The 25,446-nt window shown below is 47.2% G+C and overlaps 1 protein-coding gene across 1 annotated transcript in view; it reads right to left on the reverse strand.

Moving 5' to 3' along the window:
• LOC147033654 (structural maintenance of chromosomes protein 1A-like) overlaps positions 1–25,446 on the reverse strand; it is a 183,764-nt gene that overhangs the window by 88,290 nt on the left and 70,028 nt on the right. Inside the window, exons 11-15 of the mRNA XM_085871737.1 lie at positions 17,752–17,829; positions 17,319–17,498; positions 4,528–4,674; positions 4,233–4,367; positions 3,721–3,837 (exon numbers count right to left, since the gene is read on the reverse strand). Coding sequence (XP_085727863.1) covers positions 3,721–3,837; positions 4,233–4,367; positions 4,528–4,674; positions 17,319–17,498; positions 17,752–17,829 — 657 coding nt within the window. The remainder of the gene's footprint in view (positions 1–3,720; positions 3,838–4,232; positions 4,368–4,527; positions 4,675–17,318; positions 17,499–17,751; positions 17,830–25,446) is intronic.

Below are 25,446 nucleotides of genomic sequence, written 5' to 3' on the forward strand. Positions count from 1 at the left end.
TCGGTTACGCCGGATCAGAGTCAGTGATAGCAACTCGATTTGGACAAAGTCGGTCGAGGGTGTGGTTTTCCCCGGTAGTTGGACGACGTGGGTATTTAGGTATATTGAAATTTGGCAATTAACACTACCCCACACCGTCAAAATATTGGCGGCGACGGTCCGCTAAGGGACCCATGACCTTTCGGACTTATCCGAGAGTCACGACCTAAATTCCGGAGTGTTCGGTGGAAACGACTCTACTGCTCCACCTAGTGGTCGTTTATCGCCACCGAACCCCGGCACACAACAATATGACCGCCTATTCATAATGAGCAAAAGAGTCACACATACATAACAATGTCATTGGTCACATGGTTTGGCAGCCATATAGGATTTACCTGACAATCTGTAGAAATTCACCACTCAAAAGAATTCCTGGTGAGGGTTTGCAATCTGATTGCTCATTTTCTTGTTTACATTTGTTACTGGAGTTTGTCAAGGGTGTGTACTGGCCCCTCACTTTTCAGCACTTGTATGAACTGGATTCTGGGGAGGATGTCGGAGAAATCAAGCTGCGGCGCATCGTTTGGGAATGTCAAGATCTCTGACCTTGATTTCACAGATGATGCAGTCATCTTTGTGGAGACTGGATATCCTTTTGGGGGCCCTCGAGGTGCTGAATGAGGAGTCGTAGCCGCTGGGATTTCAGGTTGCCTGGGTCAAAACTAAGATTCAGGCTTTCAATGATATCTTGGATGCTGCTATCCTGTTTGTACCTGTTTGTGGTGAGGACGTTGAGGTCACGGAGAGATTCACTTACCTTGGGAGTGATATTCATGTCTCTGCTGGCTGAGAGTCAGAGGTCAATGGACATCTGAGTCGGGCCTGGGGAGTCATGAATTCACCGAGTCATGGGGTGTTGCGCTGTCGGTACCTGTGCAGGAGGAAGAAAGTCCAAGTCTTCAGGTCCTTGGTGCTTCCAGTCTTGCTCTATGGATGCGAGACTTGGACTCTGACCAGGGATCTGAGATGGAGATTTAATTCCTTTGGTATCAGGTCTCTTCGGAGAATCCTTGTCTATCGCTGGTTGGACTTTGTGTGCAACGAGTGGTTGCTGAGAGAGACTCCAATGACATTTGTTACCTGCATAGTCTGTGAGTTTCAGCTGCGGCTGTTTGGACATGTGACTCGTTTTCCTGACACCGATCCTGCTCACCAGATTCTCTCAGCGAGGGAGCATCGTGAGAGGAGGAGGCCAATGGACCAACCACGTGCCTCGTGGTTGCAGCCGGTTGATCACCATCTCAAGGAGATGGGGATGTGCGAGGCATCTGCCTTGGGGATGGCCGGACGGAGGCCTCTGGTGTACCGGCGGAAAGTGGACGCAGCGACGCGCTGCTCCGGTGCATGCTCCCATACCTGACCTGATTTTGGTATTCTGTCTATCTGTGTCAATTGCCTACATGTCACAATTCCAAAGCGATCGTCATGAAACTTGACCAAGTTGTAGAGGTAGTCTCAACGGAGAAGCCTGTTGATTTTGAGGTCAAAGGTCATCTTTCTAAAATCGTCATTTTTCATCCAATTGACTTCAACGTCGAAGAGGATTTTCATATCAGCTTACTGAATTCAACCACCAATTATTTTTGATGTGAACCGCGGCCAAAAGGTCAACAAATTTGGTGAGATTTCTAAAATCCTCAATTTTCATCCGATTCACTTGAAATTTGAAGAGGATTTATGTTGCAGGTCACTGAATTCCACCAGTCAATTATTTTTGAGGTCAACATATGGCCAAGGTCAACAACTAAGGTGGTATTTCTAAAATCCACAATTTTCATCCGATTGACTTGAAATTTGAAGAGGATTTATAGTTCAGGTCACTGAATTCAACCAATTATTGTTGAGTTCAAGGCCAAAAGGTCGACATTGGCCGAATTTCTAAAATTGTCAATTTCCATCAGATTGGCTTGAAATTTGAAGAGGAGTTGCCTATTTGGTAATTTAATTCAACCACCAATTATTTTTGAAGTCAAATTTGTTTTTTGTAAGGTTTATGGAATATCGTGCTCCACACGTCTTTTTCGTGTTTGTCTGTCAATCGCCTACAGGTCACAATTCGAAACCGATCATCATGAAATTTTACCAAGTTGAATGGGGAGTCTCAACTGAGAAGCATATTAATTTTGAGGTCAAAGGTCATCTTAAAGTCAAATTTATAAAAGTAATTTTTCATCCGATTAACTTGAAAGTTGAACAGGATTTGCATAGTCCAGCACTGAATTGGGAAAGCAACCATTTGAGGTCAAAAGCTCAACTCAAGGTCAAGCTAAAATCATCAAATTTCATCTGAAAAATCATCAATTTTCATCCAATCAACCTGGAAATTAAGCAGCAATTGCAGTGTATCAATTAATTTGGAAACCAACGAGGTCAAGAGGTCAATTCAAGGTCAAACTTCGAAATCATCAATTTCAATCTGAGAAATAATCAATTTTCATCCGATTCACCTGAGCTTTGATTAAAATTGTCAATTTTAATTTTAATGAAATAGACAATTTGATGTATCTATGGCAACCTTTGCAGAGGGGGGTGGATTTGCAAGTCTCGTGCTCTGCATGACATCTTTTTCTTGTCTGTCTGAGCGCACCTAATGAACTAATGGAGCTCACAAATTCCACCTGGTGGTAGCCAATTTTTCACCTTATCCTTTTTTCTTTTTTCCAACCAAGCAAGTCTATAAAGTGCGTACTACTAGAAGGCACATACATCTATAAAGGTGCTATCCCATTAAGTACATGCCATTAGGAAGGTGTTTTTCTTTAGCTGCGTCTCGCGTAGCGAACGCTAGCGAAGAGAGCTCCGCGTTGTTCTTCTTCTTGTTGTTGTTCTTCTTCTGGTGAAGACAAAACCTTTAGGACTCGGCTCTTTTATATACAGGATCCTGATCTCCTTAAATACTAAACACCTGTACACATCCTCGCATTGAGGGTGCCTTTTGAGAGCGTCTATCATCAACTTTTAAATATATTCAGACATTTGCTTTTGTTTCGAAAAGTTCACGTTACTATTTAGAGATCATTCCATTTAATGTGTTGTAATTTCGTAAATACACGATTTTCTCGTCATGAACAGGAGCCTCCATGACGGGTCTCGCTATTGGCTCCATCAAGGTATGTGACGAAATAACGGAAGTTGTTGTTATTGCCTTGAGGACGCGGCTCTTGGACACATTTGTCCTTGTTGCCTTTAGGACGCGGCTCTTGGACACATTTGTCCTTGTTGCCTTTAGGACGCGGCTCTTGGACACATTTTTTCCTTGTTCTATAAAGTATGTACAATGAGAAACGTGCGTATGTCAATAAAGTATGAACTATCGGAACGTGAGTACATCTATAAAGTACATACAATCGAAGCTTGAATCTTATGCAATAAAACAGAAAAGGTGTGTTTGGAAATCGTATAAACATAAGCCCACATCATCAATGTGTCAACACACCACACAAACACAGAACCAAACACAATACACCAAACAAAACAAGTCTGGGCGAGGGTTTGCAATCCCTGACTGATCGATGTAGTTTGCATCGCAAATGTAAATTATTGGGTGATGACATCCAATTACTCGGCTAACTGTCAGATCTTCAAGTAGCGATCCAGTTCAAAACACGTATCACATTTCCACTGTGCTTGCTGTGGTTTGTGTGTTTTTTGACGAGTAATAAATAAACCTGGACAAACCTGGTTATTGTGGTCATTCAGTTTCATGATTTCAATCTCCTGACAGCTTATGTTCTCTTGTATCTCACTCAGGTGTGGAGCAACGTTTAAGAACTCTGTCTCAAGCCTGGCAACCTCCTGCAAATACAATCAAGTGTGGGTTCAATAGTTTATTAAATATGTTTTTACTAATCTCTATAATCATGGAAAACAATGTCTGTGCCAGTGTCCATGAGGTTGGACTGAAAGATGGCTAATCTGGGACTCATTCAACGCCCTGTTCATTATCCTCCACAATTCCCGATCCATTTTTCATATAATGGATGTAGTCAACATAAGGCAGATTGAGGTATGCTAACCGCTTTGGGAAGCAAGGAGCATGACATCTCGATCAATGTTCCATCAATTACTTCCGTCGTTCTACCTGTCCGCCGACAAAGATCAACACCGGGCTTTCTTCACCAGCAAGACTAGTTCTTCATTACACCTGATATAAATTCCTGTCACCGTTAACATTTCAACCAAGTCCACACCTGCATAGAAAATTGTAGCTTGTGCTTGGTTTGTTCCTGGTCACTAAGTGTGTACTTGGACCTAATCTGCAAGCCGTGCAGTTGGGTGTGAACCTGACGCAGCTCAGCATCCTTCCGTAGAACATTGCGATTGTGCTGAAACGTCACACAGAAAACTCAATGTTATGGCTGCTTTAGTATCAAACCCTCATTTGTTATTTTTCAAATCCCGTCAAGGAAATTAAACCAACCATTTGGAAGGAGGCTCGGGATGCACCCTTCATGCATTGAGTCAACCATCATCACATCACATCACCTTGAGCTCTTCGGTCAATAGCTCTTTCTTTTCCTTGAGCTTCTCCATGGAATTGTCATCCCAGCGTTTGGCCTTCATCCTCAGATCACTCATTCCACCAGAAATAATCCCCGATTTATCAAACAACGTCCCATCCAAAGACACGGCCTGGAACAACATGCAAGAAAGCATAAGGATAAGTACAATGAAAATCAAGGATGATAACTTTTTAAAGTTTGCCATTTGAGCAGATTTCAGGAATCATAATGAAGAAGAACCAGAACGTCACGTCGTCGACAGATATGCCCTCCCCCCACCCCCTCACCCACATTATTACATCTTTTATACATACTTGTAACAAGTTTGATTTAAATCCCTTCAGCTGTTCTCAAATATCACATTTTTACATGGCATGACCTTTGACCTTTTGATCCCATAATCTAATCAGTTTCGGTACACATCATTATACATACTTGTACCAAGTTTTACTCGTACCACTTCAGCCGTTCTTTGGTTATCGCAGCAGCGAAAAACTGATCATGGACACACGGATGGACAATTTGAAAACATAATGCCTCCGGCATCTTTGTCGGCTGATCAGGTCAAGTCAGGTATGGGAGCATGCACCGGAGCAGCGCGTCGCTACGTCAACTTTCCACTGGCACTCCATAGGCCTCCGCCTGGCTATCCCCCAGGCAGATGCCTGGCACATCCCTATCTCCTTAAGATGCTTATCAACCTGGTGCAACCACGAGGCACATGGTCGGCCCATTGGCCTCCTCCACTCACGAGGCTCCCTCGGACTTTCGTAGTCCTACACAGGTACCAACAGCACCCCACCCTATGATCCAGTGAATCCATGACTCCCCAGGCCTGACCCAGACGTCTGTTGACTTCTGGCTCACAGCCAGCAGAGACATGAATATCACTGCCAGGGAAGTGAATCTCTCCCTGACCTCAACATCCTCACCACAAACAAGTTCAAAGAAGACAGCAGCATCCAAGATGTCATTGAAATGTGGATCTTAATTTTGACAGAGAAAACATGTAAATCCAGCGGCTCAGACTCCTCATTCAGCACCCTGAGGGCCCCCCAAAGGATCTCCAGTCTCCGCAAAGATGACTGCATCTGTGAAATAAAGGTCAGAGATCTTGACATTCCCAAACGATGCAGCAAAGCTTGATCTCTCCGACATTTTCCCAGAATCCAGTCCATACAAATGCTGAAAAGTGTGAGGGCCAGATCACACCCCTGATGAACTCCAGTAACAACTGGAAATGTCATAAATGGTATCACCACATCTCACAGCACTCTCAGTACCAGAGTGTAGTTCAGACATCAGATCGATCAGTTTTGGTGGCATCCCATGAAGACTAAGAATCCTCCAGAGGGCAACCCGATTCACTGAATCAAACGCTTTACAGAAAACAACATAGGCTGCAAGCAGCCCCTGCCGAAACTCTCGTCTGCATTTGGTGAGGATCAGAAGAGCAAGGATCCGGTCAATCGTTGACCTCTTTGGTGTAAAGCCTAAATGTTCTGGATGCTGGTGCTCATGCAGATGTTGACGAACCCTCTCAATAATTATCCGAGCCAATACCTTGCCCGGCACTGAGAGCAGCATCACCCCTCAGTAGTTGGAAAGGGAAGGGCGATCACCCTTCCCTTTCCATCGAGGGACAACAAGACCCCTCTTGCAGTCAGTTGGGATGATGCCTGGGTTCCAGGTAGAGCACAGAACTGCATGCAACAACATGAGTACAGAATTTCCACCAGCCTTGAGAAGTTCAGCATGGATGCAAACAGATCCCAGGAGCTTTACCCCATTTGAACCGGTTAACCGCAGCCTGTGTTTCCAAAAGCAAAGGTGGACTACAGTTGATTGGCGGGTCAGCAATATGGATAGTAACACAGCTGATATTTAACTCAACAGCTGGTGGATCAGCCTGGTACAGCTGCTCGAATAACCGGCCCAGCAGGCCTTCACTTCGGCCTCCTCTGTCAAGAGCCCTCCACCCTCTGCTCTAACTGCAGTACACCGAGGCGTGGGCTTGGAAGAACACAATGCACAAATTCCCCTGTAAGCAGGATGAGAATCACTTGACCACAGGTGATGCTCTACACCGCTCACAGATTCCTCGCCCATAGGCCTCCTTGTCCACCCTCAGCGTATGTGCAGTTTTACGCCTCAACTCCCTAAACAACTCAGCTCTGGCATTAAGCCTGGCCGTGCGACTGGTTAATGGTATTCATTGTCCCTTGAGACAAAATTATTCTTCACCACACCGTAAGACATCCACCGACAACATCAAGGATGGTGGTCTTGAAGGCACTCAACAATTTTCAGGATTCCTCAAAGCACTTAGGCCCCCCAAATTCCCACAGCCCATTTGCAAACTCCTCAGCTATCCTCTCATCCTTGAGCTTGCCAACATCCAGCCTTGGTTAGGATGGTACGATTCCCCTGGATTTAAGTTGCAACTTCAGAGTTGCCACCACAAGCCTGTGGTTGGTATTGAGGAATTGAGCACTCCAGAAGACCCTGCAGTTCTGGATCATCCTCCAGTGACCATCAACGAGCACGTGGTCAAAATCCTTTGCCACATCGCCAGCGTTTGAATACGCAGGGCCAGATTTAGACATGTGGTGGCCCCTGGGCAGCCTTCAGTAGTGGAGGCCCACCCGACCTTAGAATACTAAAAAGGTGACAAGACATATATATTTACAGTCATCCATAAAGTATATTTTTCAAGAGCAAAGAATCTGAATAAAAATGTACAGTGGGGAGAACAAGTATTTGATACACTGCCGATTTTGCAGGTTTTCCCACTTACAAAGCACGTCGAGGTCTGTAATTTTTATCATAGGTACACTTCAACTGTGAAAGATGGAATCTCAAACAAAAATCCTGAAAATCACATTGTATGATTTTTAAATAATTAATTTGCATTTTATTGCATGAAATAAGTATTTGATAAATCAGAAAAACAGAACTTAATATTTGGTACAGAAACCTTTGTTTGCAATTACAGAGATCAGACGTTTCCTATAGTTCTTAACCAGGTTTTCACAGACTGCAGCAGGGATTTTGGCCCACTCCTCCATACAGATCTTCTCCAGATCCTTCAGGTTTCGGGGCTGTCACTGGGCAACACAGACTTTCAGCTCCCTCCAAAGATTTTCTATTGCGTTCAGGTCTGGAGACTGGCTGGGCCACTCCAGGACCTTGAGATGCTTCTTACGGAGCCACTCCTTAGTTGCCCTGGCTGTGTGTTTCGGGTCGTTATCATGCTGGAAGACCCAGCCACGCCCCATCTTCAATGCTCTTGTTGAGCGAAGGAGGTTGTTGGCCAAGATCTCGCGATACATGGCCCCATCCATCCTCCCCTCAATACGGTGCAGTCGTCCTGTCCCCTTTGCAGAAAAGCATCCCCAAAGAATGATGTTTCCACCTCAATGCTTCACGGTTGGGATGGTGTTCTTGGGGTTGTACTCATCCTTCTTCTTCCTCCAAACACGGCGAGTGGAGTTTAAACCAAAAAGCTCTATTTTGGTCTCATCAGACCACATGACCTTCTCCCATTCCTACTCTGGATCATCCAGATGGTCATTGGCAAACTTCAGATGGGCCTGGATATGTGCTGGCTTGAGCAGAGGGACCTTGCGTGCACTGCAGGATTTTAATCCATGATGGCGTAGTGTGTTACTTATGGTTTTCCTTGATACTGTGGTCCCAGCTCTCTTCAGGTCATTGACCAGGTCCTGCCGTGTAGTTCTGGGCTGATCCCTCACCTTTCTCATGATCATTGAGGCTACACGAGGTGAAATCTTGCATGGAGCCCCAGACCGAGGGAGATTGACTTATCTTGAACTTCTTCCATTTTCTAATAATTGCACCAACAGTTGTTGCCTTCTCACCAAGCTGCTTGCCTATTGTCCTAAAGCCCATCCCAGCCTTGTGCAAGTCTACAATTTTGTCCTTGATGTCCTTAGACAGCTCTCTGGTCTTGCCCATTGTGGAGAGGTTGGAGTCTGATTGAGTGTGGACAGCTGTCTTTTATGCAGATAACGAGTTCAAACAGGTGCAGTTAATACAGGTAATGAGTGGAGACTGGGAGGGCTTCTTAACGACAAAACTAACAGGTCTGTGAGAGCCGGAATTCTTACTGGTTGGGAGGTGATCAAATACTTATTTCATGCAATAAAATGCAAATTAATTATTTAAAAATCATACAATGTGATTTTCAGGATTTTTGTTTGACATTCCGTCTTTCACAGTTGAAGTGTACCTATGATAAAAAATTACAGACCTCTACATGCTTTGTAAGTGGGAAAACCTGCAAAATCGGCAGTGCATCAAATACTTGTTCTCCCCACTGTACATCTATAAACATCATGATCAATCTATAAGATTATAAGAATCTGCAAAGTTCCTATGTTTCAAGCATAAAGAATTTGAATAAGCAAGCAGGCACATCTTTAAACATCATGATCAAACTTTCAGAATCTACGAAGTTGGAAGTTCCCATGTTTCAAGTGTAAAGAATCTGAATAGTGTAGTGAATAAGCAAGCAGGTCAATAATGATCAATCATTGAATCTACAATCTAGTACAGTACCCAATACCTATATTTACAGACCACTGATGAGACCCACCAGGCACTTTATGAGACTTCACCCTTGCAAAGTCTTGGATCAATTTGGCGAAGTCAATCTCTCTGAGAATGCCACATTCAATGCTCATCAAGGCCAGGTGACTGAGCCTATCATGACACATTGTAGTACGTAGTTTGTTCTTGATGAACTTCAATTTACTGAATGAACGTTCTCCAGAACAGTTTGTGACCATGAGCACCAAGTACATCGGTGCCATTATCTCGACATTTGGAAATGTATCCGCAACTTTCTTGTCCATCAACAGTTTGTAAAGGAAATGTTATCTCCTATCTTGTCATCTTCATATTCCAGGAAATGAGTGAGGAAGGCTGCAAACTGCACAAGTTCAACACCAAGTGTTTGATCCAGATCATCCTTGTACTCAGCAACCAATTTTGCTGCAGCTGCTTCGATTTCATCGCAGTCCAGTGATTCCAGTTTACGCAAGAAACCGAAAAGAGAACAGGTGTTCTCATAGGCTTCCAATCGTTGCTCCAATGAACTCAGAAACTGATCATTTACTGGAAGAAAATTCTGAGCTCGAAATTTTTCAGACAGTGAGAGTGTAGCTTCTTGTGATCATCCATAATCCAATGGATTGAGGCGCACATTTCGTTGACGATTGTGTGTCTGCACATTATTATCAGTTCCAGACATCTCCTTTCCCTTCTCCTCATAAACATGAAAGCATTGTCGTTTTTCACATACAAAACATTTCAAAGATTTCAACATTGCTACTGCTGCGTTCAGATCAAGTTTTGGATCTTGCAACATGCGACTTGTGGCGTTAACTCTGTCAAGAATGTCATGCCGAAAAACAGCATAGATGCCAGTCTTCAGGTTACACTTCCTGTCGTGGAGACCGTTTTCCTCAGAAAGTGATTTGGACATCTCATTTTCATCTCTTGCTATTTTGGCAAGTGCTTCACGGATTGGGTGATATCCTTGGACGAGTGCTTTTACTGCATCGGATCGACAGGACCATCGTGTCGTAGAAACCCTCTTTGGCACAGATAAAGGACCAGATTCCACATTCTTCAGTGAGTCTATAAGAATTTCATAACGCTGTGTGGAAGCTGTGAAGAACACATAAATTTCCTCGAGGAAGTCAAAAAATGCCACAGCTGCTTGACAACATTCAGCTGCTGCTTGTCCAACTAGGTTAAGTAAATGTCCAGCACAGGGTATCCAAACTGCATGATGGTTTTCAGCTGCCACTTTAGCTTGAAGACCATTGTATCTTACACTCATTGCTGAGGCGTTATCATATGATTGCCCACGACAATTCTGAATGTCAACGTCATGGTCTGCAAGGAATTTCATCAATCCTTCAAACATTTCTTGAGCCTTGTGTCCTTGATTTGGCAAGAACTTCACAAATCTCTCAACTGGTGTATCATTCTCCATGCATCTGAAGATCAGAGTTAGTTGATCAATATGCCCTTCATCAGCTGTGGAATCAAGAGAAACTGAATAGTATTTTGACAGTTTTTTGCATGAAATGATTTCATTCAGAACTTGATTGCCCATTAGTCTGACAAGTTCTTTGCAGATGGTGGAAGACAAATAGTTTGAATGACCACTGCCCCGATTTGCATGATTCTGGATGTGTTGTTTGAGGAAATAATCACATTCAGCCAAAAGCTCTAGTATTCCCAAGTAGTTTCCATTATGAGGCGATCCAAATGTTTCGTTATCTCCACGAAGAGCGAGGCCTCATTCACATGCAAATTTAAGCACACTGACCATTCGCTTTAGAACACTGCGCCAATATTGCTCAGTTCGATCTGCTTCTTGTGCAAGTTCAGAGTCTACACGTCCAGCTTTCTTTGCACGACTTGCTGCTGACAAAACTGCTTGAATGTGGTCTTTTGATTGTTCATGGACACCAAGTCGATCATTAGTGTGTTTCCAGTCACAGAATCCATCATGTGTGAATTGGGATCTTGCAACACCCAGTAGCTTGCAAAAGAAGCAGTCGACTCGACTATTTGCTGGTGAAAAACAAAGCCAAGAACGTATTACAACTTCCCCATTTCGATTTTGTTGCTCAAACATAGCTGGTGAACATTTCCGAATAACAATATTTGCACCTTTTTGTATTGCTGATTTAGCATCCAAAGACTTGACATCACTGTGGTGGAGATCCTCAGCACCTTTGACAGCCCAATAGTCAATAAAGGATTTCGTCATATGCTCTGGCCATAAGCTGATGTCATCAACCTGTGTATTTGTATGAGATTCTGGAAGCACTTGCTTTGAAGCAGTGTCCGTCTTCTCGACATTCTGGTCATTTTCTACTGTAGACAGGCCGGATGAAGATGAGGCTGGTGTCTCTGCAGCAGGTGCCTGATCTGGTTGTTTTGAATTTGAAGGTGAAGCACTGTCTGCTTCTGAAGCTGATGGACGAGTGAACTCAGTGAAGAATTCAGTCATTCGACGTGTTTTTGCAAGTTCTTGAGCTTCTCTTTCAGTACGTTCCTTGGATACTTTCCTCTTTGCAGCAACACTTGCAAAATGTCGTGGACCTTTGTGCCTGTCCATTCAACTCATTCCTGCAAGAAAATTTGTGTTTATTTTTGTTTGCGAAAATTTAAATATTTGCATTTAATAGTCATAAATAGTGTAACAAAGTCCAACACAATAAACTTAAATTTAAAAATTGTAGAAAATACTTTTCAATCCAAAAATAAAAAATTGTTTTAATCATTAACTATTCTTAAAATCTTATTAAATAAACTAGGCTGTAAAAGCTTCCTTACCAGTTGCAAAAGTTTCAAATTCAAATGTAAATTAACTTAAACAGTCTTCAACTTTTCCAATTTGTTTTTCCAACCAGACACACCAACAAACTCACAAGGTTTACCGTTTACCTGAGAAATCTTTCAAATGAAAGTTGCAATTAATTCGTCGCCATTTTGAATACGAATACTTTAGTTAACAGACTCCGTCTCCTTGCATCCCCGCCCTATACCCCCGGAACAAAATTAATAAAACAATTTCCCACCGGCCACCCCCGGAATTTGATTTTCTGCATTGTCCCCGGGGTTGCCCGGGGAGGGGGGGGGGTTACAAGAAGAATTGATTCATGCATTAAAAAATGGCGATTGTTCATCTGTACATCGAAAACAGTTTGCTTACAATATTTTAGAATATTTGTATCGTATTGAAACTAGTTGTTTACGTCAAAATTGATGATTCGATGAAGACAAATTTGAATGTTCCCGATGTAAATCTAATTAATCTCAGTCTCACATAAGATATCTGTACACATAAGATACAAGTGAGCACGCATGACACGCATGCGTGTCCACTATTTCTCGCCATGATGTGAGCCGAATATACCTCAACAGTTTTGTAGTGCAAAGTGCAAACGGCTAAGGCCGGGTTAACCAAACGTAAGCTAACTATTAAAGTACCCTAAAAAATGCAAAGACCATAAATGCAACCTGAAAAATTTGAGGATAATAATAGTAAAGAGATGTGCAAAGTCCCATACTCCCATAGCAGTCAACTGACTTCTCTATAAAATAGAGAATGAGATAAGATGAAAATCTTGTATCTGTTCCACTCACTACCAACTACCATTCAGGCACTCACAAATACATTTTTCCTTACAATTTTTTTTTTCATGAAATATGTGGAGGCCCCCTGGTTGTGGAGGCCCCTGGGCAACTGCCCAGCTTGCCCATGCCTAAATCCGGCCCTGTGAATACAAAGTCAAGTGATGAGCCTGTGAGCGCTGAAACCATGAACCAGCCACCCTAAGTCCTTGACTTCTTGCAAAGTCAAGGGACTTAGTGCTATTCTGGTTCATAGTTCCAGACACATGGGGACCAACACATGTCTCATAACCATCCCTATCAGTTCCAGTCGATGCATTGAAATTCCCCAAGACAAGAAGTGTATCTCACCTGGGGCACTGATCAACCACATATTCGAGCGTGGCATAGAATGCGTCCTTCACGGTGAGATCACTCGCCTCAGTCGGAGCACATACAGAGACAAGAGAAACGACACCCAAGGAGTGACGAATCCTTCGTCTCATAAAACGCTTGTTGACCGGTGTTACCTCAATTACCATTGGAATCAGCTTCATGGACACAGCTACAATAACTCCTTGGGCATGGTAACCATCAGAGCAACCACACCAATAGTAGGTGTTACCACCCGCCATGATCTCGCCACTATTCGGTCTCTGAACCTCAGAGAGTGCAGCAGTACCGATGCTCAAATGCTTGACCTCAAATGATAACAGACAGGTGATCATCCTCTCTTTGCGATAGGACATTCCAGGCACCCACCCGAAGGGACCGCCTCAAGATAAACCGAGGAGACCGCAGTCTGGTGGGTGACACCTCAGCACCATTCCACTACACACTACCGCAATCTGACCCGGGAAGGTTACCCCACCCGTGGTTTTCCTGCTATCATCAAAGAGTAGGGGTCACAAAGGATTTGCCCCAATCCCATCATCCATTGAGCTGCCCTGTGGAGGGAAGCTGCACAGGAGGTGGGTTTTCATTTTTTTCGGTTTTCTTGCGTTTTGTGGAGTGAAGGGTTTTACATTAGCCAGAGTGCAAATCCTGCCACCAACCTCCTAAAAAGAGTAACCCAACTGCAGGAAGACATCTGCAGACACAGTTGGGCACTTGATAGGGATGGCCGTTGGCTCACAAGGAGCTCCTCCCACCCTTTAAACAGGTTTTGTTTTTAATCCTGCTGGGTGTTCATATCATACACCCTCCTCACCAGAAAACCTGGTGGGGGAGATGGTTTCGGTGCCGACAACCCGACCATGAAACAGGTTAGTACAGGTTTACATGATACCTGGAGCAAGTCACAGATCTGATCTGGCCTAACCTGACAATAGTAGTACTCGACATAATACTACCTCATTGTGTTTGCTACTACTGACCATCAAGCAATTTGTTAAGAGACAGGTGATCATCCTCTCTGAGGGATAAGACATTCCAGTCACCCACCCAAATTTCCATGTTGAAATTTGAGGACTAGAGAGGTATAAAAAGGACCAAGCAATTTTAGGAATAACTCCACACAAAGCAGGTACCACCACCTTCTTGTTGAGTCGATTGGGGAAAGTTTGGCCCATCCGCCCACGAACAAACCAGCCCAGCCTGACATTCTAGCGACGGTGATTTGAGCAGGAATTTCTAAGTTGTTCTGGATGCTGATGATAACTTGGCTACTCTTCATAAAGGACACCGGAGGATCTTCAATGTCAAGCAACCAATACTAGCACATGTGACGTCCATCCGAGGGAAGGTGTACTTTGTGGTACGACACTGACTGTGAAGCACCAATCAGGCAGTTTATAGTCAGGTCGTCAATTAAATTTTGAGCAGACAGCTCAAAAGCCAAATGCACAACATGTTGTGAGACAAGAATCGGCAATAAATAGAGCAAATCATAAACATGACATCCAGCACCTTGTATGATGTTCCTTTACTTGTGGTACTGCTCAGAGTGTCGTCATACTGTTAATTATCTCCCATTTTAAAGCATCTATCGAATGGGATTGTTAGCCCATTGTACTGCTGAGGCATAAAACTGTACATACATAAAACTGAGGGTGAGTGCGAGTAATCTGTGAAGGGGTAGAGCATCACCTGTGGACAAGCGATTGTCATCCTGCTTCAAATAATTTATGCATCGAGTTCCTCCAAGCCCATTCCTCGATGTACTGCAGTCGGAGCGGAGGGTGGTAGGCTGTTGTCAGATGAGTACAAATTGAAGGTCCGCTGGGCCGGTTACTTTGAGTGGCTGTACCAGGCTGATTCACCAGCCGTTGCATTGGACGTCAGGGGTTTAACTATCACTATTACTGACCCTCCAATCAACTATGAACTGCCTTCATTTGTGGAAACACAGGCTATGGTGAACCAGTTGAAAGGGGAAAAGCCCCAGGGATCTATGGCATGCTGAACTTCTCAACGCTGGTGGAAATGCTGTACTAGTGTCATTACATGCAATTCTGTGCTCTGTTTGGAACACAGGCATCATCCCAACTGATTGGAAGAGTGGCCTTGTTGTTCCTCAGGAAAGGAAAGAGTGATCACCAGGACTGCAACAACTACCAAGCAGCGATGCTGCTCTCAGTGCCAGGAAAGGACTTGGCTCGGATAATTCTTCATAGGGTTCGCCACCATCTGCTTGAGCACCAGCGCCCAGAGCAGTCACAGGCTTTACACCAAAGAAGTCAACGATTGACCGTAACCTTGCTCTCCAGGCCTCACCGAACATAGATGAGAGTTTTGGCATGGGCTGCTCGCAGCCGATGTTGATCTCCGCAAAGCATTTGATTCAGTGAATCGGGATGCCCTCTGGAGGATTCTCAGTCTTCGCGGGGTGCCACCAAAGTTGATTGATCCGATTTCTGAACTATACTCTGGGACAGAGAGTGCTCTCAGATTTGGTGGTTCCATCTCCGACTTACTACTATTTGTTAACTGAAGTTCGTCAGGGTGTGTTGGCCTCTTCAACGCTTGCATGGACTGGATTCTGGGGAAGATGTCGGAGAGATTAAGCTGCGGTGCATCGCTTGGATTGTCAAGATCTCAGACCTTGATTTCGCAGATGATGCAGTCATCCCTGCGGAAACACTGGAGGTCCTTGTAGGGGCCCTCGAGGCACTGAATGAGGAATCGAAGCGGCTGGGACTACTGCTTTCCCAGGTCAAAACAAATATCCAGGCTTTCAATGACATATTGGATGCTGCCATTTTGTCTGTTCCTGTTTGTCGTGAGGATGTTGATGTCACGGGGAGATTCTCATACCTTGGCAGTGACATTCATGTCTCGGCAGGTTGTGAGCTGGAGGTCAACAGATATCTGGGTCAGGCCTGGGGAATCATGAATTCACTGGATCATGGGGTGTGGCGCTGTCGGGACCTATGCTGGAGGACGAAAGTCCGAGTCTTCAGATCCTTGGTGCTTCCAGTCTTGCTCTAAGGATGTGAGACTTGGACTCTGACCAGGGATCTGAGATGGAAACATAATTTCTTTGGTAACAGGTCTCTTCAAAGAATCCTTGGCTATCGCTGATCGGACTTTGTGTCCAACGAGCGATTTTTGAGAGACTCAAATGAGATTTTTACCTGTATAGTCCGTGAGTGTCAGCTGGGGCTGTATGGACATGTGTCTCATTTTCTTGATGCTGATCCTGCTCACCAGATTCTCTGTGAGGGAGCGTCGTGAATGGAGAAGGCCAACGGGACACAAGCGTGCCTCATGGTTGTAGCAGGTTGATCGGCATCTCAGGGAGATAGGAATGGGCAAGACATCTGCCTGGGGGATGGCCAGACGGAGGCCCCTGGAGTACCGACGGAAAGAGATCGCAGCGACGCGCTGCTTCGGCGCATGCTCCCAAACCTAACCTAACCTTCGCTTACCTCGTGTCCCAGCCTTCTCCCACGACATCTGCATGAGGTTTAGGTCGGGAGGTTGACAGGGTCGAAAAGGCACCTTTGGATTCTTCCTCTTCAAGCATGCATTGGTTGATTTGGGATCATCGTCATGCCAGAGAGAGTTACTGGACCCCAACAGTTCTCTCACTGAAGGAACCTTGTTCCGTATGGCCATACCCCGATATAGAACAATTCGTTTGAACCTCATGGAAAGTTTAATACCATAATCATGCACCATGCCCAATGAAGAGCGTTCGTGCTGCCGAAGCAGTTACAATCCTGAACGCGTTTCCACTCCAACTCAGGAAGTCAGGGCAGGAATTTGTAATTTGTCTGTGGTGCTGGCGATAGCTCGCATACTCTTCACGAAGGACACCGTGGGATCTTAAACATCCACCAACTAATGCTGGTGGATGGGATTCCCAGTTTAACGTCCATCCGAGGAACAGCACACACATTGATGAATCACCCTGCCTGTGAAACACGGGGATGACTGCCTATAGCTGGGTGGGCATTCAAACCCAGGTGAGATGGCTTAGAGGTGAGTGTGCGCACCTCCCGAGGCCATCCTGCCAGCCCAATGTCCAGTACCCGAGTGTGAAATCAAATCCATTTCATGATTAATCCCTCACTATACCTCATCGTGGTAACTGCAGCAAGTTCCCTACTTTTTGCAAAGTGTGTGCAAACCTTGATGTAAAGTTATAAAATCATCAGCGGTGGAGCTAACCCTCCTCCTGTATGTGCTGCTGAAGGCGATATGCTTTGCATCCTCCATGGTGTCGCACATCAACGTGTTCCCGCAGGCAAAGAGCACCGCACGGCGAATTTCGGGAGGCTTAAAACGAATCACATCGAACACCAGTTTCACTCCTTCGATCTCGCGAAGCTTTTCGTCCAACGAAGGCACCTGCAAAGCAAAATGATGGGCTAAATACAAATGGCACAGGCTGCTATAAACATCCGACGGTGAAAACGATAAATGGGGTTAAACACTGAGAAACCCCAATCAGCAAGCAAACATAAAATTAACTTGGTGTGAGTGTGTGTGTGTGTGCGAGCGCGCGCGCGCACGCGCACCTTCACTGCACATCGGTATTCACATGCCACCAGCAAAACCGCTGTCATGTGCACAGTCTTTTTGCAACAAAAGGAAGGCAAACCTTGAGAAGGTCCAAAGGGAGGAAGGTCTCAGGCTCAGCATACTGCTCCTTTAGGTACAGGATACAATCCCGAGCTACCTTGGGTATGGTACAGGACAGGACAGGAAGTAAAGGCAGGTGTAAGCCCATTGAGCAACAGCAAGGTGAGATTGGTTCGTGATGAAATCAAGAAGGCAGGTTATGACTTCAACATTCACATAAGAACAAGCACACTTTAACGTGTGTGTGTGTGTGTGTGTGTGTGTGTGTGTGTGTGTGTGTGTGTGTGTGTGTGTGTGTGTGTGTGTGTGTGTGTGTGTGTGTGTGTGTGTGTTTTCAACATCTATGCATTCCTGAAATGAGTTAAAAACTGGTGGTTGTACTCTGGTGGAGGGGATGACCCCAATTCTCTCCATGTAAAAAAGATATTGGAGGGGGTATTAAAAGTCACACCAAAATACCACAATTCTGAGGTAATTACCTGTCTGCAGTTTTGGAAGAATGAACTCGTCAGTAAGGAAGGGTTATTCACAAGTCAGGGGAATTGCAAATAGTTGACAGAATCTTTTGACATGTCAGGGTGAGGAACGGCTTTGTGAGGAGATCCAGGAAGGAGTAGAGGAGGTTAAGAAACAGTGAAAAAATAGAGGAAGGGTAAAGCTCGAGGGCTGATCATATGCATCCAGGAATATTGAGGGTGGTGCCCAAGCAGATATCATAATGTTAACTCAAACTGCAATGGGGGGGAGAGGGAGGCTGGGAGCCACCCCCCCCCCACCCCGACACTTTTCACAATCTTTTCGCAACTGCTAAGAATTTCCATTTCTCCTCTCTTGATTTTATTTCTCTCGGCTCTTGCGCATATTTCAATACCACATACATCCCAACCGGACTTACCCTTCAATTGTCACATGATAATTAGTAGTCACATGTCTGAAAGAAAACTGTAATTTTTGCAATGTTTAAGTACAACAAACACAGGAAAAGAAGGGTTGCAATGATTCGGACACTGATGGGGTAAATCAATTGGCCTGTAATTTCTTATGAGTGTTTTAACATGTTTAAGACAGACTGAATAATTATAGAAAAATATACAATTAACATCGTATGGAAAATAAATATTTTCCATCACGTTCATTACCCGATGATCAATGCATGTGCAAATACATACATAAATATATAAATATATACATAAATACACATATATATATATATATATATATATATATATATATATATATATATATATATATATATATATATATATATTGTTGTGGTTACCAGATTCGCAAACCACCATTCAGGTCCCTTAGGTGAGGTATCTCGGTAAGTGCATGTGTAGTTAGGCCCAAACCCGTTGTCTAGTGGGAATACATGTCATTTATACGTGCTGCGACTCTTCAGGATAGCCGTTTTTCTTTTACTATCTTTATTTTGGACCAATCGCCACCATCACAACCACAACAACAACCACCAACCACAACGCCGCTTCACCACAACCGCCATGACCTTTACCGTCGCAACTCGCCACCATCGCATCACCGTCATCTCGCGCCACTCATGGGCACCGATGCTGGACTCGTGTAGGGCGCACGTTGAACAGCGTGTACAAAATCACGGATTTTCTGCTTCAAAAACGGATCCAAAACGACACACGCCCACTTTTTGCCGTCCAATCGGTGAGCGAGGGGCGGAGTGGCCCGCCCCCCAGGGCGATCGATATATGCAAATTTGTGGATCAAAAGCCTTCACGCCCACTTTTTCTCGGGCCAATGGGGGAGCGAGTTGAAAGGTCAAAGGGAGGGGTCAAAGGCGAAGTTACGGGGGGATAAAAGGACGGTGTTCGTCAGTCAAAGGAGTAGTAAAAGTCGGAGCGAAAGAGTCAGCAGAACGGGAGCGAAGGAGTCGGAACCGAGGCGAAGGAGTCGGAACAGAGAGTCAAGACTTCGCGGGAGGTGGAGCTGCTCGTCGTGTGCGTTGGAGTCGGAACGGAGGGGACGAGCTGTGGAGAGGCGGCGAGTCGGACGAAGGGTGCTCGCGTCGTGCAAGGAGCTGCGCGCCCGAGGGAGGCCGGCAGCGCGACCTGGCCGAGGTGGAGGCGCTCGTCGCACATAATAAAGATCCTCTATACCCCGAGCATCAGCAACCCCCCTCCTGTTTCCCCCCGCCCTGAGATAGTGCGACTCAAGAGGGCCCCGTTCCCCCCCCCTGCCAGGCACTGTCCACGAGGCCCGCGGGTTGCGGGGCCATCGCCGCTCCGCGTCTCATCACCAGACGGGTAGGCCCGACCAGGTCTCGGCCCCAGGCCTACCTCATTCTTGAGGGTATTTCTTTTCCTTGGTTTTGGGTATGTGTTGTCGGCGCCGTCTGTGAAGTAGAATTGTATAAGTGTTGCCGTGTGCTCGGTAGTCGGTATTAGCTCTGCACTGTGTTTTCACTTTTATATTTGCTTTTTGTGTAAATGGAATTGTGTTTTCTTTTTTTGTGTGCATTTGGTGGAATTGTATTTGTGTGCTTCCGTGTGCCGAGAATAAATGTGCTTTATTGTTGAACTGTTCTCCGCTTCGCTTCGTCTTTTCCCCATTGAACCCCCATCTTGCTTCACGTAAAGGGTTGGTAGTGGGCTGAATACGCCCGATAATTAATCGAACCGTCGAGGTCGACGATAACACCGCTCGGTTATTCTGATAGTACGGAACGGGTCGGCAAGTGGCCCGTGTCCGAGTCGACCTGCGGCGAGGTGCGATCGCCCGGTCTACCCTCCGCGTGGGTACTTAGGTAGTTCGAATTTGGCGAGCAACCCTATCCCACGCGGGGGCTGATTGGCTCGATCGCGGTGAGACCGAAGGTCCACCCGTGACTGGTTCCCGGCGTTAGTCCGAGAGGGTCACGACTGGATTGTCCGTCCGGTGGGCGACGTGCCGCGATTCGAGTTACGTGGCCGTCGCACGCCGGCGGGCGCGAAAACCGTAACACTGGTGTCAGGAGTGGGATGCAAATTCATCGCCCTCCTCGCGGCACTGGTATTGGAGAGCGGGACAACAGGCTCTCCTGTCTCCAGCGAAATTCACGGGAATCGGTCCAGGGGTGAGAGAAGCGACCCCGATTCCCTCCAAATTACGAGCGAACAAATTAACCCTTCACGAGAAGCAAGATGGCGTCTCAAGGCGAGCGGGAGCCGGGGGTATTAGAAATGGATGTAGAATGTGTAGAATCCATGGTCCAGGATGGAATCCCCGAGCAGGAAATGTTGATTGTGCAGGAACACGGACTCGCCCAACTGAACCCAGGGCCCGAGGTGGGTGCGGCAGCGGCCGCGGTGTATGACACCTCCCCCCCCCTCTCCACCAAGACCCTTCCCCAACCCTTGCCGAAACGGCTCAGCTGAGTGCATCCAACATGGCCCAGCTATTCACCATGCTGGCGGCAATGAACGAAAAGATGAATGCGAAAATGATCGAAAAAATGGATGCGAATATGAAGAACGAAATGAAAGGCATGAACGAAAAGATGGATGCGAATACACAAAAAATGGATGAAAAGATGGATACAAATACAAATGAAGTGAAAACGACGATGGATGCGAATACACAACAAATAAACGAAAAGATGGATACAAAAATGAACGGAATGGAAACAAACATGAAAGAAGAAATGAAAGAGCTACGGGGTGAGACGCAGAACATGGGCCGATGCCTGCAGGCGGGCATGAAGGCAGTGACCAGGGAGCTGGGAATGGCGACTCCACGTGTGGGAGCAAACGAGCTGGGTGGGGGTGCAACGGCTGACAGGCCCGCGGTGGAGGCGGGTGAAAAAATAGTGAGTGGAGCGTGTTGGGCGAGGGTCGTGACGGTGACCGAAAGGGAAAAATTAAATGGGGAGACCAAAACGTGTGAGACGAGACACGAGGTGACGACAACGGAAATAATAGTTGAGACAAGGGAGGTAAAGGGTGAAGAGTTGGCAGAGACACGGGAGACAAAAAAAATAGAGGGAAGACTACACGATGAAGATGGGGTAAGTGACGCACACGCACACACGGAGGTAGTGGAGGACAATGGGGGTGAGCTGGCGGACTGGGTAGAGACCCAGTGCGAGCAGCTGGATGGCCTCCTCCAGGAACGAGGGGAGGGAGTATGCCCCCTTGAGGCGAGTCACGACCAGGTGAGTTCGGTCGTGCTTTGCGAGGTTGAGGGGACGAGTGCTGTGGACAGGTGCTTGGAGAGCTTGGGGGGTATAGAGGCCCCGGAGACCCTTGTGGGGACACGAATCCCCAGTGTGGTTGTCCCTGTGTGTGTGTGGTGCAAGGCGTGAGTGCGTCCCCGTGTGTGGAAGCGACCCCGTGTGTGAGTGGTGTGGTGGCGATGGTGCTGGAGTGCGTGCTTCCCAGCACGCCGTGTTTGGATGAGGCACCGTGTGTGGATGAGGAACCGTGTGTGGAAGAGGCCGTGTGTGTGAGTGAAACGGCCAGTATGAGTGAGGAACCGCGGTTGAGTGCCCCCGCGTGTGTGAGTGAGGCACGAGTGAATGGAGCACCACGTGTGAGTGGTATGGGTTGTGCAAGGAGACCGTGTGTGTGAGAGAGCGGTATGAGAGGAGATGTCGGTTGGCATGCGGGAGGACGCAGCCGCGTCTCGCGGTGTGAGTTTAATGGTGTGGAGTGTGTGCGTCGTGACACGCAGGTGTGCGTGGGTTGAATGGAGACGGAGACGGCGACATGAGAAGAGAGAAAGCCGAGTAGCGGCTGTGGTTGTTTCGAGGACCGTGCCGGGTTCACCCAGCAGTGAGCACGCGGTTCGTGCTGTGCAACGCACGAGACCACCACGTGCTCGCTTGCGAGGGTGAAGTCCCGGTCCGAGCTTGACGCGGTGGATTTGCCGATCCCGCGGACGGACAAAGTTAGGCAGGTAAATGGATTTGGACCGGACGGGTTCTCCACGCGATCGTGTGTGTTAAGCTCCAACGGGCAAAGCACATGTGTTCGCGTGGGGGCCCCTCGAGACGTGTGGCTTGTATTTTTTTTTTTTATGCGCACGGTGACGTCATGGCTGCATGTGGGGTTGGAAGCCGGCAGGAGGGGTATCTCCGCCGGATGGTCCCGACCAAGAAGGGACGAGGAACACGTGCAGCTGCATGACGTCACGGGCAGGTGCAAAGTGCGCGAGCTCTGAGTTGCCGCGCAGGTGCTGGGCATGAAAAAAAAAAAAAAAGGAAAAACAAGCCTCACTTTCGGGTGTACAGGATTCCTGGGCAAGGGGTGAAAGACCCCCTTACCTGGGCACAGGATGGAAACTAGTTAGGGGGAAGGGTTAGCTTAGTTAGACCGACTTCATGGGGCAGGGGTAAGTCCTCATGGAGTCCGTGGAATGGATTAGTAAGAGGGATTGTAGCCAGATTTAGGTGGGGAAATTGATTAAAGAGATTAGGAGACAGTGACAGACTTGTGGATGTGTAGAGGGGACGTAGTTTAGCTACGTAGTGTTAAAAGGAACGTGCTATAGTTTAAGGGACGACGTGGGAGCACGAGTTAGTTAGGGGATGCAGATAGAAGGATGGCAGAGTTCAGCGGTGAGTGTGTTGAAGAGTTGAGGCGAGTACGTGTACATGGTGAGTGAGTGAGGCCAGCGGGTCTGTGTGAGTGGAGTGAATGGGGAATGCATGGTGCGATGAGTGATTGGGGGGAGGAGTGACTCCCGCCCAAGGGACCCCGGGGTCAGTGTAGAGTGAGTTAGCTGGGTTAGTCAAATTGAAAAATGGAGGTCGTTTTGTTGTTGGTGGGAAAGTAGGCTCGAAACCCGTTTGGAGGGGTGCAGGAGCCCTGTTGACGGGCTTGGGAGCGTGGCTGCGAAAGGTGAGTATCGCTGAGTGGGTACCCCGGGCACCAGGCTAGTCGGCCGCGGTAGGCCATGGGCCCATGGGGGGCCGGGATAGAGTAGTGGGCACGGGTGCGCCTGCTTGGTGCGGGGGCCGGGCGCCATTGGCCACGTGGGCAGTGTTGTGGGCACGGGTGACCCTCGGAAAGGGGCCCGGGAGGCCGGCCTGCCACGTGTGCGTTTCAGGGGAGGTGCCATGGGGGCACTCCCCGGTGTTAGGGAGCTGGTAGGCTCGGAGGCAGTGTAGTGCCCGGGGGTGCCATAGCGGGAGATTCGGCAGAGGGTCGTGCCTGCCAGAGAGAGCCACGTGTCCCAGCCAGGAGACCGTGTGAGGGCACGGAGAGAAAATTGGGGGCGAGGCCCGAAATTGTAAGGACACCAACACAGGCGACGGGAATCTGGGTTGTTAGAACCAATAGTTAAAGCGAGAGGCGCTTGTTGAAAGCCCGGGGTAGTTTAACAGTTAAATGGTTAGGATAGATTAGGGAGATGTACCCCTCCCGCACCATCCATCCCCTCGCTCTCGTTGTGGGCCGCTGGACCCACTTTGGTTATAGATCGCCGAACTCTGGGGAGGCCATTCTGAGGCTTCGTTGGGCCTCGACACAGAGACGTTAGCTCTCCCTTATTCCCCTCTGGGAAGGAACGTAGGGGTTGGGAGTAGGCTAGGTGACAGAATAGGTTAGCCGAACAAGGACGATAAAGGGGGTTAGGGAGACGATTTATAGTGGGGAAGTAAAAATAAAAACAACAAAAAATAAGTTGGGGCTAAATTGGTTTCACAAAATTAAGGGAGTGGGTATGTACAGTGACAGGCAAAGGCGATAGGTGGGAGGGAGACAGGAAGGTAGGTCCGAGCCCGCCTTCCAAGTGGCCAGCACCACCGCACTCCCTCCACCAACCTCCACTGAACGGCAAAAGCTGGCCAGCTTCATCTGCTGGCTGTGTTGCTGCGAGGCCTGTGCCGGCTGGATCATCGGCAGCTGTGTGCTGCAAGGCCTGTGCCGGCCAGTTCAGCTGCTGGCTGTTTTTCTTCGAGGCCTGTGCCGGCCAGTTTGTCTGCCGGCTGTGTTTGCCTGCAGCGGCCTTCTTCTGCGGGCTGTGTTTGCCTGCTCACCTTTGCCATGCCATGCCCACTGCCCATGTTCACAAGCCCCGTTCAATTTTTGCTTTGCCCCCCCCTGTTCATTTCCATGTGCGCCAGGATCTGAAAGCAACAGTTTGCAAGCTGCAAGAACTGCCCTGTTGGCAGCTACAACACGGGCCTGCAGTGGCGGCCCGTGCACCGTGTTTGTGTTCATGCATCCATTCGTTGTGCTCATTGCGTGTGCCACTTGAGCTGGCACGGAGACTGCGTTTGTGCAGCCCATGCACCGTTGTGGTTCACTGCGTTCAGTTCAAAAGGGAAGGCCTTGGACTGCGTGTGAGCAGCCAGCCACGTTCCCTGTCACCTGCATTGTTTGAGTCAGAGACTGCATGTGGGCAGCCTGGCTCCCTGCTAACTGCTTTTCTTTGCAGAGTTCAATGATCCTGGGCCATGGTTTAGTGTAAAATTTGTAAGTTAAGGTAAGATGTACTGTACATATGAGTGCGCCCCCGGCATGTATGTCTTAAGCGCCGGCAATTTTATTTAAGTCGTCCGTTTGAGTGAGTTTGTTTAGATAGTTACGCAGCCCTCAGGTTATTTATTTTGGGGACACGAATACCATGTATGTCGCACTCAGGGATGCGTACGTAAAGTGTACTGGGGGAAAACTACACATGATGGCACACGAAAATTTGACGACTCGGGACGAGTCTGTAAAAAGGGAAGGGGGTAGTGTTGTGGTTACCAGATTCGCAA

This window comes from Eptatretus burgeri, chromosome 2 (genome assembly GCF_056783735.1).
Source record: "Eptatretus burgeri isolate ZD-2024b chromosome 2, Ebu_testis_v1, whole genome shotgun sequence".
NCBI lineage: Eukaryota > Metazoa > Chordata > Myxini > Myxiniformes > Myxinidae > Eptatretus > Eptatretus burgeri.